Source organism: Macrobrachium nipponense, chromosome 4 (genome assembly GCF_015104395.2).
Source record: "Macrobrachium nipponense isolate FS-2020 chromosome 4, ASM1510439v2, whole genome shotgun sequence".
NCBI lineage: Eukaryota > Metazoa > Arthropoda > Malacostraca > Decapoda > Palaemonidae > Macrobrachium > Macrobrachium nipponense.
The window spans coordinates 142,771,303-142,788,757 of record NC_061100.1 but is presented as its reverse complement, the minus strand read 5'-3'; the positions used below and the strand labels follow the sequence as shown (position 1 = coordinate 142,788,757).

At 35.5% G+C, this 17,455-nt stretch overlaps 1 protein-coding gene across 1 annotated transcript; it reads left to right on the top strand.

The window, feature by feature from the left end:
- Nucleotides 1–3,859: 3,859 nt before the first annotated feature.
- LOC135211537 (tigger transposable element-derived protein 1-like) lies at nucleotides 3,860–6,616 on the top strand. Its single transcript, XM_064244840.1, has 3 exons — nucleotides 3,860–4,091; nucleotides 5,554–6,252; nucleotides 6,372–6,616. The coding sequence occupies exons 1-3, from the start codon at nucleotides 3,860–3,862 to the stop codon at nucleotides 6,614–6,616; spliced, it is 1,176 nt and encodes a 391-aa protein (XP_064100910.1).
- Nucleotides 6,617–17,455: the final 10,839 nt, after the last annotated feature.

Sequence of the window (17,455 nt, the reverse complement as noted above, 5' to 3'; positions counted from 1 at the left end):
CCTGGCGATGAACTATGAAAATCTGTCCATGGATAAGCAGATGCGGCGACTGTGGGAGTACTCAACCACCCCGCTTTTCTTTTTTTCAACTGGTCACATTATAAAAAGCCAAAAAAAAAAAAAAAAAAAAAGACTGAATTAAAAGCGAAGATAGAAATATTGAAAACAAGACACAAACAGAGATGACTCAAGACAAGTTCAAATTAAAGCACACATGTGCGAAATGCAGTGTAAATCAGTGGTGCATAGACTACAAAAGGGCATGAGCATCAATGCTAGGTAGTCTCAGTGTCTGTCTCTCCTGTTAACAAGAAGAGGAGATAGAAATTGAGGAGTGAAGTAGAAGAATTAACTAAGGAAATAAAGGCAAAAGAAGAGAAGACAGGATGGAAAAGGAAATTGGAGACCTACAAAGAGAAGTTACAAACCTTAAGAAAGAGAAACCATTAGTTAAACAACGACATAGTAGAAAACGAAGAGGGCATTGTGGAGATTAGAAAACCATTGCTAAAGACCAGAACCAGAAATGAAGCAGAAATAAGTACTATACAAGGCACAAAGAAAGAAGCTTACAAGGATAAAAATAATGAATTCAAGAGAACTGTTGGCAGAAGAGTGATAGCAACCAGAAAACACAATTGTCCCTAAAAAAGAATCAACACAACGAATAGATTTGCTGTGCTCTCTGATCTTAATTGGAGACTTGTTAGTAAAAGATCAGGGGTTAAATTTTGTGGCCAAAAATAGAAGACAAATTATTCGTTTTCACAAAATACATATGATAACAATATGTATAACATTACTGAATGAAAACCTTTAAAAAAAATTCAAATTAATTCTTACCCAGGTCCAGGAGCAAAGAAGATAGCTGAGGCAGTGAAAAAAAATCGAGGTAAATAATTATAGTGCAAGGAGGAAGAAATGACTTGTCTCTAAAAGCTGGAAGAAATGGCTAGACAGTTCTTGTAGCCAACCTGGTGAATGTTATAGAGAACATCCAGGAGAAAACTGATAGCGGCATTCTTATAGGACTTCTGCTCAGAACCAATGTAAGCCACTAATACCTAAGCAAGGCAATTGGAATCAACGACAGACTGGAGCTAATATGCCAAGAAAAAGGTGTTAGGTTTGTAAACCTTTAGGACAGATTTATAGGGAATAGGAAAGTATATAAAAGCGATGGAACTCACTTGAATTTCGAAGGAGGAAAACTAATAGGAAACCTCTTAATGAAAACCTCATGAAACACCTTAGTGACTAAACATTCAAGGGGAGAGGTCAGAAAACACCCAGAAACTGGTTAGTAATAGCACTGCAGGCAACAGTGACGGTAAGGGAAACTAATAAAGCCACTGAGGACAAAAGAGAAGATAGAAAAGTCCCTCAGAGTGGCGCAGTTTAATGCACGATCTATTCGAGACATAATATGTATCACAGAAACATGGATACAAGAGACAACAAGAGACTTTTGTTCAAAAAAGATAGTCTCAATAAAAATAGTGAAGGCATTATGTTATATGTTAGGGGCCACCTCCATCCATTAGTGTAAAATTACAACCAAGAAGTGACTGGCATCAATATAAACATTCTGGGGAAGAAGATAACTCTAATACTAGTACAGACCTCCCCACCAATCACAAATGTCCAATGAGGAGCTGTATGCACAAGAGATGAACAACAAACTCTGCATAATAATGTGAGATTTTAATGCAGCAGTACATTGGGACACAATGACCTCCATATCAAACGTAGAAGGAAAGAGACTCTTAGATTTTGTAAAAAATGAATTCATCCACCAATGGGTTGACAAACCTACCAGAGGAAACAACATACTAGACATCGTCCTATCAACAGAAGATAATCTAGTGTCTGACCTTTAAGTAAGTGAAAATCTAGGCAAAAGCGACCATAAAATGATCTCATTTCAAATTAATGTTCAACATAAAAAAGAGAAGATATTAATGTGATTACACTACCTTCGACAAGACCTAAAAAACCTAAAGGAGTACATTAAAAATCTAGAGTACAACGAGGACATAGGCATAGATAAACACTGGGAAGTCTTTCATGAGGAACACACAGAAAAACGCTCTAGATGTATACTCTTTAGGCAAATACTAATAAATGGTACAACAGAGAAATTGAAAATACAATAGGAAAACCCAAAAGAATTCTTTACGCCTGTTAATAGTAGGAAACCAATAAAAAATACCATAGGTCCCCTAAGGGATAATAGAGGTAACCTGGTGAACTCAGACTTTGAAGAAGCAGAGTTTTTGAAGAAGACTTTTACTAGTGTATTCACAATTGAAGACACTACCTCAAAAGCAGACTGGGTTGAAGACTGGCTTACTTATAGAAAACAGAAAGTCATAATAAATGGTGAAGATTCAGAATGGGCAGATGTAACAAGCAGTTCCTCAGGGTCCTGTCCTTGGCCCTCTCTTGCTTTTGATTTACATTAATGACACTGATGTAGGCTTAACTAGCAGGATAGCAAAATTTGCAGATGACTCCAAACTCGGAGTAAATGCAGCAGACCCAGATGCAGTGGAAAGTTAAGAAATGATCTAATGAAAATAGTAGAGTGGTAAAAAAAACAAAAAAAATGGCAATGCCTTTTAACATAGATAATGTAAAGTGTTACAAATAGGGGCAAACAACCCTCATGCAAGCTACATGCTGCTTGGGAATAACATAAATAGTGTAGGACATGAGGAAGACCTTAGAGTCATTATTACCAAGGACTTAAAATCTACAATACTGTGCATAAAAGCTGAAAAGAATGCATAGAAACTAGTGGGATACATAAATAAGCAGTTCAGATACAGAAACAAGGAAAAGGTGCTGCAGCTCTACACATCAATAGTTAGACCCTATTTTGAATATGCAGTACAGTTTTGGTCACCAACACTAAGGAAAGACAATTAGATTAGAAGGGGTACAAGTAAGAGCCACAAAGTTAATTCCATCCATCAGGCAAATAGGTTACTGAAGACGACTAGAGAGTTGAAAATGTATGACTTAGAATCACAACGATTGCGAGGACAACTAATAGAAACATTCAAAATACTTAAAAGCATAACAAAAGTAGACAGTAACCTATTTACATTAAACGAAAACTAGACAAGAAATAATGGATAGAAACTAGAACTGAAGAGATCCAACACATCCCACTTTGGGAACTTCTTTACATACAAGATATGTGACACATGGAATAAACTGCCACCAGAAGCTGTAAGCAGCAACAGTGTGGAAGAGTTTAAAAGAAAGCTAGACAAAATAATTAGGACACTGCGAATGAACAGTAAAACATGCTCCTGCAGATAAGTGAGCACACGATGTCTCCTCGGATGGACTAACAAGTCTCTGAGACATCCTAATCCTTGTAAACTCTCTCTCTCTCTCTCTCTCTCTCTCTCTCTCTCTCTCTCATTCCTGTTAAGATAATTTCTTCTCTTCTCCCCCCACTTATTGTGGCTCAACCTGGACTTAAAGGGCTTCAGGAATGGCACTGTACATCTAAGCAACTTCGAAAACTAAGGATTAGACACTAATATCTGTTTTTTTTCTGTTATTTTTAAGAACATGTCACCCCTTCCCACCTCTTCTCACTTTCCTTCCCATCAGGGCTGAAATTGGACTTGAAAGGTATTGGGAGTGTCACTATTCATTAGACCCCAATATCTGTTGTTTTCAATTATTTTTACAAACATGCCCTTCCCATCCCCCTTCTTACCCTACTCCCTATTGGGAATGAACTTGAGCTTAAAGGGTGTAGGGAGAATCACTATTCTTTTCAGCGAACTCAAAAACAATGGATTAGACACCAATATCTATCATTTTAGGTTATCCTTACATGTCACCCGCTACCCACCCACTTCTCATCCTCACCCCTTCCTATCAGAGCTGTACTTGGCCTTCAAGGGCATCGGGAGTCATTCTTCTCAGCTACTTCGAAAACTGTGGATTAGACACAGCTTATTTTAACATGTCACAACCCCTTCCAACCCCTTCTCACACTCCCCCCCTCTTCCCATCAATGCTGAACTTGGATTTGGAGGTCATCGTGACTGTCACTATTAATCTCAGTGAGCTCATAAAACTATGGATTAGACACTAATATGAGTCATTTTCAGTAATTTTTACATTTCCTCCATTTCCTACACGCCCCCCTTTGGTGCCAGTGATGTCTTAACCCTATAGTGTTCGTTCCCAGATGGTAAGTAGTATGTATACCAAGTTTGGTTGAAATTGCTCAATGTGTTTCAAAGTGTATGTGGAACACACTTACACACATACATACATCCATTTTATATGTATATATATATATATATATATATATATATATATATATATATATATATATATATATATAAATATATATATATATATATATATATATATATATATATATATATATATATATATATATATATATATAGATATATATATATATATATATATAGATATATATATATATATATATATATATATATATATATATATATATATATATATATATATATATATATATATATATATATATAGATATATATATATATATATATATATATATATATATAGATATATATATATATATATATATATAGATATATATATATATATATATATATATATATATAATATATATATATATATATATACAGTAATCCCTCACCACTTCACGGTTCAAGATTTTTATTTTTCATCAAAAAATAAAAATTCAAAATACTGCCATTTCGGAAGCCGTATTGTGGAAATCAGCGCTGTTTCATCGTGATGTGCGCAAAAAACGTTTTTCCAACGGATGCCAGAAAAGAAAAAGAGAGAGGGCTTCTCCTCAGAGGCTTTGGACATACCCATGGGCACTCAGACAAGGAACGTGATTGGTTCCGGCGTGAGATCGACAAATGAAAGCACGAGTGGATGTATCCCATGAGCTGATTGGCTGTGCATCATACATCCTCTCCCTGCTCCTTCCCTTGTTGTATCGCTACTCTCGTTCACGCTGTCAACTGTCTCTCGCGCATCTTAGTGTGTGTTCAATATTAACTTTGTTAAGCCCTTATAATGCCTCTTAAGCACCATACCCAAGAGGAAGATGATGACCATCAGTGAAAAGGTCAAACTTTTAGACATGTTAAAACAGGGCAGAAGTTATGCCACAGTGGCACGCCATTGTGGAGTGAATGAATCGACAGTGTGCTACATAAAAAAAGACGAATTTTTAACAACCACAAAACTGCTGGAATAAGCATTAATAAAGAAGCAAAATGCGTGGTAACTCCGCATAATAAGAGAATTGTGAAAATGGAAGCTGCATTAGCCTTGTGGGTTGCTGATTGCAGGAAAAAAAACGTGAGTTTGGACACTAACATGATCAGGACAAAGGCCAAATCTCTCTGAGATCAAACCTTGCCCGATAACGACGACCAAGGAAATGCTGAAGAAGCTGCTGAAGATGATCCAGTACTAGCTCTGCCACAAGTGATTCGCCTCCTCGAGGACGAGGCTTTACAGCCAACAAAGGCTGATTCGATAAATTTCAAGAGAGATACGGCCTCAAAAGCGTGCCTCTCAAAAGCGTGCCTTTGTGTGGTGAGGCTGCCTCTGCCGACACCGATGCTGCTCGTCGTTACGTGGAGGATGAGTTTCCTAAGCTCATCAGTGATGGCGGCTACCTCCCTGAGAAAGTTTTTAACATGGACAAGACCGGCCCCTTTTGGAAGAGGATGCCTTCTCGTACATTCCTCTTCAAGGATGAAGTGAAGAGGCCAGGCTTCAAGGCCCACAAGGACCGTGTCACTCTTATCATGTGTGGCAATGCTGCAGGCTTTATGCTTAAGCCAGGCCTCATTTATAGGGACAAAAATGCAGTGGCCTTAAAGAACAAAAATAAGGCTCTGCTCCCTATGTATTGGATGCATAACTCTAAGACCTGGATAACGAAAGCCCTGACCCTCGCATTGTCCCTCCATTTCTCCATTCCCCAGGTGAAGCTGTATCTGGGTCAGAGGGGCCTCCCTTTTAAGGTCCTTCTCTCGATGGACTGTGCAGGAGGCCATGCAACAGACCTGCAATATGATAGGATTCAAATTGAGTGTCCGCCTCCTAACACCATATCTCTAATTCAGCCAATGGATCAAGGTTTCATTAGTGCCTTTAAGGCACTCTACACTCGTTCCACAATGGAGGGCCTCATCGCAGCAGTTGACGACGACAACGGCTTTACCTTGAAAAAGCACTGGTGTAACTGCGACATTGCGTCATGCTTGACTAATATCCAGCAAGCATTGAAGGACATGAAAACTGAGACCATAAATTCTTGCTGGAGAAATTATGGCCTAACATGGGGCATGACTATGCAGGCTTCACTCCTGACGAAGTTCATCACTCGGCAGTGGAGAAGGCGGTGAGGCTGGCTCGCATCATCAGGGATGAAGGATTCATCAACATGACAGAAGAAGACATCAACAGCCTTATTGATGCCCACTCGGACCCACTGACAGATGAAGACCTTGAGATGACGAAGTCTGCAAGTGAAGTAGAAAGCAAAGAAGAGCAAGGCGAAGAAATTGGAGAGCGTGGCCTTACCCTGGAGAACCTGCAATAATTGTGCAGCATGGCAAGGGTAATGCAACAATTTGCACAAGACATCGACAAGAATGGGGTTCGAGCTGTCGAGTTTAGCAACCGTGTTGACGGGGTTATGTCCTTGTACAAGGGCATTTTGCAGCAAAAGAAAAAACAACGACCGCAACTACCTATCATCATGTTCTTCTCCCAGGTAAAAACCCCAACTACACCATCAGCGCCTCTAGCAGAAGAGCCTCTGAGTGAACCTGAAGCCTCTACAAGTGGAGTGGGAGCCTCATCTCTGCCACCACCAGCCTCTTCGCCTCCCTCAGAAGCAAACATTGACGATCCAGTGCCAATATCTGACGATGAGGCGCTTCCCGAACTGATTTAAAGGCCTCATTATACCTGTGCAATAACACCATCTTCATCATCATTTATCATCACATTCATCGAACTGCACAGGTCTGTCATCGTCTTCGTCGTCATTGTCATCATCATTGTCATCTTCATTGTCTTGTCGTCATTGTCATCGTCGTCATTGCATCGACGTCGTCAACATTACTGGAGTCAAGTCTCAAGATACTACTGTCATTGGTAAGTGCAGAACATCCATAATTACGTATAGTATGAAGAGAGAGAGAGTGAATGTATAATATTAAGGTTTTATAACTAAATAGATTTAAGTAAAATATATGTGAGTGAGTGAATGTATATATTAAGGGTTTTTTATAATTTAAAGAGATTTAAGTAATATATATATATATATATAATAGATATATATATATATATATATAAATATACATATATATATATATATATATATAATACATATATATAAAGTATAATATGCATTATTTTAAATATTCTGGTACCCACACACACACATATACGGAAATTCCTAGGGGGGCCAATCCTACTTCGAGGATTTTCACCTATCGCGGGTGGTTTCCGGTCACCATTAACCACAATAAACAAAGGATCAAGTGTATATATATATGTGTATATATGATGTATATAGATATATATGTATAATATATATATATATATATATATATATAATATCATATTCATTTTTATTCTTGCATTTGGATCCAAGGCTTTGTAGTAACAAGCGTTATCACAAACTTGTGAAGAATTCGAGGAGTTAAGTGAGCTTTGACAACTACAATTAATAAGGTATCGGGTAAAAAGTTACATATCTACATACAAATATATATGTGGTGTATATATATATATATATATATATATATGTGTGTGTGTGTGTGTGTGTGTGTGTTGTGTGTGTGTACAGGAGCTTCAGTAGGTGTCCATGATACAAACAGTAAAGGAATCAAGTTTATTATCAACGAAAACGTTTCGCACATGAAACTTCTGTGCATCATCAGTCTGTAAAAGAGCAAAGAGACACATAACATACCATTCAATGATAAAAAACAAACTGAACTCAAAACAAATTAAAATTAAAAGTATTAAAAATTTGAAAGGATCCAAAGTTAAAACAAAACAAAGGTAGAACAACCCAACACCAGCCGTCCATAATGTAGAGAAAAGATGGAATGACTAAAAATCAGTTGACGATGACGACGTCAACTATGCCAGGTATAGAGTTGCTGATGGCATAGTTGACGTCGTCATCGTCAACTGATTTTTAGTCATTCCATCTTCTCTCTATATTATGGACGATTGGTGTTTGGGTTGTTCTCTCTCTCTTTACCTTTGCTTGTTTTTACTTTGATCCTATTAATTTTTAAGACTATTTTCAATATTTGTGAGTTCCTTTGTTTTTATCACTAAATGTTATTTATGTGTCTCTTTGCTCTTTTACAGACTGATGATGTACAGAAGTTTCATGTGCGAAACGTTTCGTTGATAATAAACTTTATTCCTTTTACTGTTTGATCATGGACACCTTCTGAAGCTCCTGTATTCACACACACACACACACACATATATATATATAAATACTATCTGCAGTATGACCCTCAAATATCAATTCAGGAATGCCGAAGACACATGGATGTTTTTTGAAAGATATATTCAATAAGAAACGTTTCGCACATGACTATGTGCATCATCAGTCTGAAAAATGACAAAATAATACATTAAAATACTAAAATACACTGGATTCTTAAAATGACAATTAAAACATTAAAAGACTAAAAAAAGCAAAGCAAAGTAAAAACAACTGCTGTTACACCAACCTTCAGGTACAAAGAAAGAAGATAGAATGACCAAAGAAAGAACAAGAACCTCCAAAGACGACTATGCCAGATATATAGTTGAGCAGAGGAGCAGCCACCGTTTAACGATGGAACAAGTCTTTTAATATATAATGACTCTAAGGTCGTCAGATAATCTGCATCCTTAGAATACCCTATTATGGAAAATGCTGCTTCTTGACCTCAATTTTACAATTGATAGCATGATTTTTTATATTTGAATGTTCTGGTCTGCTCAATCTTTGTCCCGTTCTAAAACTCAAACCTAAGTGACAGTAATAAACGCATATGCAACAACCTTTTCGTTGATCCAATATAAGTACCAGGAACATCCGGGCATGTAAACTTATAGACCACATTGGATCTCATGAAGGGATTGCAGACGGTCCTTAAAGCCAAACAAGGAGCCAATTTTGCTGGGATTATTTGATAGCAATTTTAAATTAATGCACGGTATCTCAGTTTCAATAATTTGTTTCAGTTTATGCGAAAATTTATGCAAGATTCTATGTTTATTTTTAATCAAAAATTGTACTCTCAGGTAGATGGTGTTGCTATGGGTTCTCCATTAGGACCTTTATTTGCGAATTTTTTTTATGTCTTTTTTAGAAGAAAAATTTTTAGATTGTTGTCCGTCGTCTTTTAAACCATTGTTTTACAGAAGGTATGTAGATGATACCTTTGTTCTTTTTAAGTATCAGTGGCAGGTCCACCCAGTTTTTAGATTTTTATTAATGAGCAACACCCTAACATTAATTTTACTATGGAATTGGAGAGAGATAATTGTTTACCGTTTTTAGATGTTTTAATCACGAGAGCTAATTCTGTTTTTACTACTGCCGTTTACAGAAAGAACACTTATACAGGTCTTGCAAATAATTTCTACAGTGCTTGCCAAACCAGTTTTAAATTGAATACCATCTATACTTTAGTATATAGGGCTCTTAGATACTCGTCCAGTTGGGCCATATTTCATAAAGAGATTGAATTTTTAACTACTTTCTTTCAACAAAATTCATTTCCCAAAGATCTAGTTTTTAGAACCGTCAACAAACTTTTAATTAATCATTTTCATCCTGCCACACCGGTTTTTAATGTTCCGAAAAAACTTATGTATGCTTCAATCCCTTATATTTTTAACTCAAATTTCGCATAAACTGAAACAAATTATTGAAAACTGAGATACCGTGCATTAATTTAAAATTGCTATCAATAATCCCAGCAAAATTGGCTCCTTGTTTGGCTTTAAGGACCGTCTGCATCCCTTCATGAGATCCAATGTGGTCTATAAGTTTACATGCCCAGGATGTCCTGGTACTTATATTGGATCAACGAAAAGGTTGTTGCAGATGCGTTATTACAGTCACTTAGGTTTGAGTTTTAGAACGGGACAAAGATTGAGCAGACCAGAAACATTCAAATATAAAAAATCATGCTATCAATTGTAAATTGAGGTCAAGAAGCAGCATTTTTCCATAATAGGGTATTCCAAGGATGCAGATTATCTGACGACCTTAGAGTCATTATATATTAAAAGACTCGTTCCATCGTTAAACGGTGGCTGCTCCTCTGCTCAACTATATCTGGGCACAGTCGTCTTTGGAGGTTCTTGTTCTTTCTTTGGTCATTCTATCTTTCTTTCTTTTGTACCTGAAGGTTGGTGTAACAGCATTGTTTTTACTTTGCTTTGCTTTTTTTAGTCTTTTAATGTTTTTAATTGTCATTTTAAGAATCCATGTGTATTTTTAGTATTTTAATGTTATTATTTTGTCATTTTTCAGACTGATGATGCACATAGTCATGTGCGAAACGTTTCTTATTGAATATATCTTTCAAAAAACATCCATGTGTCTTCGGCATTCCTGAATTGATATATATAAATATATATATATATATATATATATATATATATATATATATATATATATATATATATATATATATATATATATATATATATATATATATATATATATATATATATATATATATATATATATATGTATGTATATATATATATATATATATATATATATATATATTATATATATATATATATATATATATATATATATATATGTATGTATGTATATATATATGATATATATATATATATATATATATATATATATATATATATATATATATATATATATATATATATATATATAGAGAGAGAGGAGAGAGAGAGAGACCTTACCTTACAGACCTTACATGTTGTTCGGGTTGCCCAGGTCCCTCAGTGTGAGGCACCTCTAATGTCTACCGGTATATTTTGCATCTTCCAATCTTGGATGGTCTGGGATGCAGTTTAGATATTTGTCGAGCTTATTCTTAAACACATCTACGCTCACTCCTGATATATTCCTCAGATGAGCTGGCAACGCATTGAATAGACGCTGCATTATCGATGCTGGTGCGTAGTGGATTAATGTCCGGTGTGCTTTCCTTATTTTTCCTGGTATAGTTTTGGGCACTATTAATCTACCTCTGCTTGCTCTTTCTGATATTTTTAGTTCCATGATGTTTTCTGCTATTCCTTCTATCTGTTTCCATGCCTGAATTATCATGTAGCATTCTCTTCTCCTTTCTAGACTATATAATTTTAAGGATTGTAGTCTTTCCCAGTAGTCAAGGTCCTTAACTTCTTCTATTCTAGCTGTAAAGGACCTTTGTACACTCTCTATTTGTGCAATATCCTTTTGATAGTGTGGGTACCATATCATATTGCAATATTCAAGTGGACTACGAACATATGTTTTATAAAGCATAATCATGTGTTCAGCTTTTCTTATTTTGAAGTGCCGTAACAACATTCCCATTTTTGCTTTATATTTTGCCAACAGAATTGCTATTTGATCATTACATAACATGTTCCTATTCATCATCACACCAAGGTCTTTAACTGCTTCCTTATTTGTGATTGTCTCATTATTAGGTCCCCTATATGCATATAGCTTTCCTTCTCTGTCTCCATAATTTATTGATTCAAATTTATCAGAGTTAAATACCATCCTATTTACCTCTGCCCAATCATATACTTTGTTAAGGTCTCTTTGTATAGCGTTCCTATCTTCATCACAAGTAATTTCTCTACTTATTCTTGTGTCATCAGCGAAACTACTCACTACCGAATCCTTAACATTACTGTCTATGTCTTCAATCATAATAACAAACAGTATTGCAGCTAACACCGTACCTTGTGGCACACCGGATATTACCTTGGCTTCATCCGATTTCTCATCGTTTGCAATAACTATCTGTTTTCTGTTGTGTAAAAATTCTTTTAACCATCTTCCTACTTTATCCACGATATTGTGTTTTCTAATTTTCTTAGCTAATATATTATGGACTACCTTGTCAAAAGCTTTTACAAAGTCTAGATAAACCACATCTGTTTCATTTCCGCTTTTCATATTTTTGAATATGTTCTCACGGTGGACTAACAGTTGGGTTTGTGTACTTTTTCCGGGTACGAAACCATGTTGTTTCATATTAAACAAATTATTTTTTATTAAATGTTTCATAATATTTTTCTTCATTACCCTTTCATACACTTTCATAATATGTGATGTTAGACTCACAGGCCTATAATTACTTGCCTCTAGTCTTGATCCACTTTTGAAAGTAGGGGTAATATATGCTAATTTGTGCTCATCATAAATCTTGCCTGTATCTACACTTTGTCTTAATAATATTGCAAGTGGCTTTGCGATAGAATGAACAACTTTCTTTAACAAAATAGCAGGAACTCCATCAGGCCCTGCTGCAGCTCCATTTTTAATTTCATTAATAGCCTGCACAATATCAGCTTTCATTAATATCTATGTCAGCTAAATATTCACTATTTTGTCCCTTACTTCTATATCATTATCTTATTCATTATCTATTCTAGGGGTGAATTCTCTCTTATATCGTTCTGCCAATATGTTGCAAATTTCCTTTTTTTCATTCGTTAATCTCCCTTCAAATCTTAGAGGGCCAATTTCTATTCTTCTTTTATTCATCTTTTTCGCGTATGAGTATAATAGTTTGGGGTTTTGCTTGATATTTATTAGTGTTTTTTCTTCCAAGTCCCTTTTTTCATTTTCTTTTGATTGTATAATCTTTTGTTCTGCATTTTCTATCTTACTTTTTAGTTCTATAACTTTCCATGCATTTTTTTCTTTTGCAAGACCTTTTTTCCACTTTCTGATTTTCTGGAACAAGATCCTTCTGTCTCTTGGTATGCATGACTGATGTTTACTTTTCTTCTTCGGTATATATTTATCCACTATTTTCTCTAATATTTTATATACTATCTCCGTATTTACCCTTATGTCATCACTTACGAAGATGTTATCCCAATCTTTGTTTAATTCTTCATTTATTTCTGACCATTTTATATTTTTACTGTAGAAGTTGTATTTTCCATATCCTTCCCACTTTTTCATTTCTTGCTTATCTCTGTTTTCACTTGCTTTAGAATGGACTGTTTTAATTCTATGACATTAATGACATTATGGTCTGAAATACTCGCATTATAAACTATTATTTCTTTAACATAATTCATCTCGTCCACAAATACTAGGTCTAAAGTATTTTCCTTTCTTGTTGGCAGGTGATTTATTTGTTGAATGTTGTATTCTAGTAGCATATCTAATAGCTTTTCGAATTGCCTCTTATCTTCTGCACTACTATTACTCTCTTTTTTATATGTATAAGTACAACCACAATCTCCTATTCGTTTTCTTTCCAGTCTACGCAAAGGAAAAAAGTTGAAAGTCTCCAGATAGGAGAATAGTCCAGTCCTTGTGATTTCTACATATATCATCCAATTTTTCTATTATTAAGTCAAACTCTTTAGTATTAGGAGGTCTATATATTACTATGTTCATTAATTTTTCAGATTCAAATTCTACCGCTATTAGTTCACATTCTGAGTTACTATATTTCTCATATATGTTTCCCTGTTTTTTGTCTTTCCCATATATTGCGGTTCCCCCTTGATTCCTATTTTTTCTATCTGATCTATTTGTTTGGAACCCTTTTATTTGATCATCATTCCCAGTCTCTTGGGAATACCAGGTTTCACTTATATTCATTATATCTATTTTCTTTTCAATTTGGGTTAGTTCTTCTAAGTACTCTATTTTTCTTTTTGAGTTACTCGTAACTAAACCCTGTGCATTCATCACTATGATGGTTTGCATGTTTTCTCCTTCATTTAATATTGGTAATAATAAGGATTTTCCCATGTCTCTTTCCTGTTCTGGTATGTTGTTCATTTTTTCATTTCCAGAAAATCTGACATTAAAAATTCCAACTTTTCCATAATATTTGACCTTCCTTCATCATAATTATTCATTTTGTGCCTGAATCTGCAATTGTCTCCGTATCTGAGAGAGAGAGAGAGAGAGAGATCTGAGTGAGTGGTTAAACAAGCCCTTGGAGAAATACGACTTAAACATCAACTGTTGAACAATGGTAATTTTGTCCTAATTAAGAGGTTGCTTTGATATTTCCAAAAAAGAAGAAATTGCTTATCAAAGAACTGGCAGTATATAGAAAGCATGATGTATGTATGCATGAAGGGGGCCACTCGAAATCCAGCTACATGAAAAAGTCTATTAAACTACTTATTTTCAGTCCAGTGTTAGCGGATTTTCCCTCCACCTCCCAAGTCCCCAACGCCAACTTCTCCCAGAATAACCAACGCAGGTACGACCTAACGAGGACTAAAGCTGAATAACATGGTGTCTTGACCCTTTCCATCATAGGTCAAGCAAGTTAATCACCGTTTCTAACGTTGCCTAAGTCTTTATTCCATTTTATAATTTTTTTAACTTACTTTTTTAGTTTTCTGTAAAAGAAAAGTATTGAGATGGGAATGTTCATTCGACCGCACTTTGTCTGTCCGCTCTCTGATCTTAAGAACTACTGAGGCTAGAGGACTGCAAATTGGTATGTTAATCATCCACCCTCCAATCATCAAACATACCAAATTGCAGCCTTCTAATCTCAACATATATATATTCTTTTTGTGCATATGGTTAAGGTTAGTCATAGATCGTGCGTTTGGCACCACAAGAGGTGCCAGCCGCCGACGCAGCTTGACTGCATCTGGGAGGCAACTGAGCGCTGCCAGGTCGTGGCTGAGTGTTTCATATTGCAGCACATCGAGAGTTTCGTACACCATTATTCGTTGTCCAGAAAACGCGATTGTGCCGAAGAAACTGAGGCGCATTTTTTACATTTTTTCGAACATTAACCGGTTAGTGGATCAAGAGATGAGTCCGTGCCAACCTAAATGTATGAAAATCGCGCGTTAGTGTTGTTGTATACGAACCTTTCAATTTCAAATAACACTAGAACGCTGCTAGATTGAAACAAGAAATCTCGAATGTATGTAAGCATGTAAGAACATCATAATTGTCAGTTACTAATCATCCTTCGGCACTTGCCTTTTGTTAATTCACTTCGGTATTTAAATATTTCTGTGGGTGCGCGTCAGTCTGTTCATTTGCCGTTAAGATGTGAATCATCATTCATCTTCGCTAGTTTAATAAACTTTTACGATGTGAACCGAACCCAAACAAAGTAGTAAAAAATCACCTAGAGAAATGATAAAATATAATAATTAAAACAATGATATTATTATTATTATTATTATTATTATTATTATTATTATTATTATTATTATTATTATTATTATTATTATTATTATGCTTTCATAAAAATCCAAACAAATATCCCATCATTTTTCGGGGGGTTCAATATGCGCCTCGATCGTGAACCGAGTGCTTAAGTCTTTGATATGCAAATAAAGTTCTGCCAAAGAGATTTCCACAGGAACAAGGGTTTCGGAAATGGCGGTGCGAAGCCCATATGGTTACTTGAAAAGACTTATTATGGCCTGGCAGTTACTCTATTATACCAGACGATGGGGTGTGTACGTTGGGAAGTTGTAAGGTTGCCTTTTTCTTTATTCTTTTTCAGCGATAGAAACCTTGCAGTGCGGTCTCGTCTTCGTGGTCTCGTCAAGTTATATTACAGAAGGAGAAAAAATGTAGAGAGCTGATTTACAAACTGCTCGTGTTGTAATAAATCTGATACCGATTTCAGAGAATATTTACCCCTTAACGAACGTAAATTTTACAATGTCAAAGATACAATTTAGCAAACTCGTGTGTCTTCCACCTTTGCAATCGTTCTGACCTTCCTGCTTCACTTTTTCTTTGTTCACTGTCGTATATACCCTTTCATCTTTAATGCTTCTTTTCCATAATCAAGTATATGATTTATTAATACTCGTAACCGCAAGTTTCATTACAAGGAGTGTTGACAACTTGAAAGTACTAGGGTAGAATCTCGCTCCATTTCACCCAAGTATCTTTGATTTGTAAGTCTCTTTGTTATCTCTGAAAACTCTCATTGACCCCTCTCAGGAGAGTACTGTTGAAAACCGTATGAATAAAGTTTATCAGCCACTGAAGCAAAATACTTTTATACCGTGAAACTAGACATAGGAGATTTTACTTGTTCCGAGATGCTCTAATGGAAAGTGGTGCAAACAGAGCTCTCGGCCTTTGGCACCTCTCAACCCTTACCACATAGTCAGATACTGAATGACTGAAAAGACAGGTTACTGTCACCTTTTAAGAATTCAGTTTCTGATCCACTGATCCCGTTTAATCCTAAATGAAGAACACACTTTCAAATGCATGAACTGGAAAGACCCACCATGCCCAAATATTCCCTGGAAATATTTAACTTTTGCGCCAGCTGTTCTCGAGAATGTTTTACCATTAATATTCCACTATCTCCAGAAATCTTCACTGAAAAGATCTTTCGAATCGTCAAGAAATCCTCCTAATTTTGGATCATTTACAACTTCATTTCACTTCTTCCCATCATTGATTCTCGGGTTAGAGTTGAAAAAGTGTAGGTACCTTCAAAAAAAAAAAAATTAATAAAATAAAAGTTTTATCCATCCTGGCTGAGCCAGTAAACTAATTGAAGAAGAAATATGCAGCATACGATAATAGGTTCACAAAATTGCTCTCCTGAAAAAAAGCAGTCCTAGAACTTAGAAAATTAAATTTCTAACAAATGGTAAAGAAATATATCCTATTATTCTGTAATTTTACTGTTCACGTTCATCAATTTCTTTGGCTTTCAAGAGTCAAAAATTTAAAATTCAGAATTCATGAATCATGAATAATCAAGATATCATCTAAACTTTTCCAAAGTTTAGTTGATATCTAAACTTTTCCAAAGTGGTGAACTAGAGAGTCCTAATGTAAGTAATTCTTGCAACGAATTTGAGTACTTAAAAAAACTTCTTGATCTTTAATGGAACTTTCTCTCGCCTCCCGTATAGATGATCTTAGAAATCAATTTTTCATGCGATAGAAAAGAATATTACCGTAATTGTGTGTGAATGCATGTATGTGTGTTTGTGCGTATGTGGACCCCAGGCAGGTGGATCTACTTAAGAGTCTTAAAAGAAATAAATCGCACCTATTATTCCAACTTCGTGAGGTGAGACTTGAAGGAATTGGAATGTTTCTCTGTCACCTGTAATCATCAAAAGATGTCCTTCTTACACTGAGGTCTTGGGGTCCTGCTGAACTGCAGATATCGCGACCCGCACTCCAGTCATCCTCGAGTTC

Coding starts and splice junctions, on each gene's coding strand:
- LOC135211537 (XM_064244840.1), top strand. CDS start 3,860: ATGTCACCCGCTACCCACCCACTTCTCATCCTCACCCCTTCCTATCAG. Junction 4,092..5,553: donor GACTGTCACTATTAATCTCA/GTGAGCTCATAA, acceptor ATAAATTTCAAG/AGAGATACGGCCTCAAAAGC. Junction 6,253..6,371: donor TACCTTGAAAAAGCACTGGT/GTAACTGCGACA, acceptor ATGACTATGCAG/GCTTCACTCCTGACGAAGTT.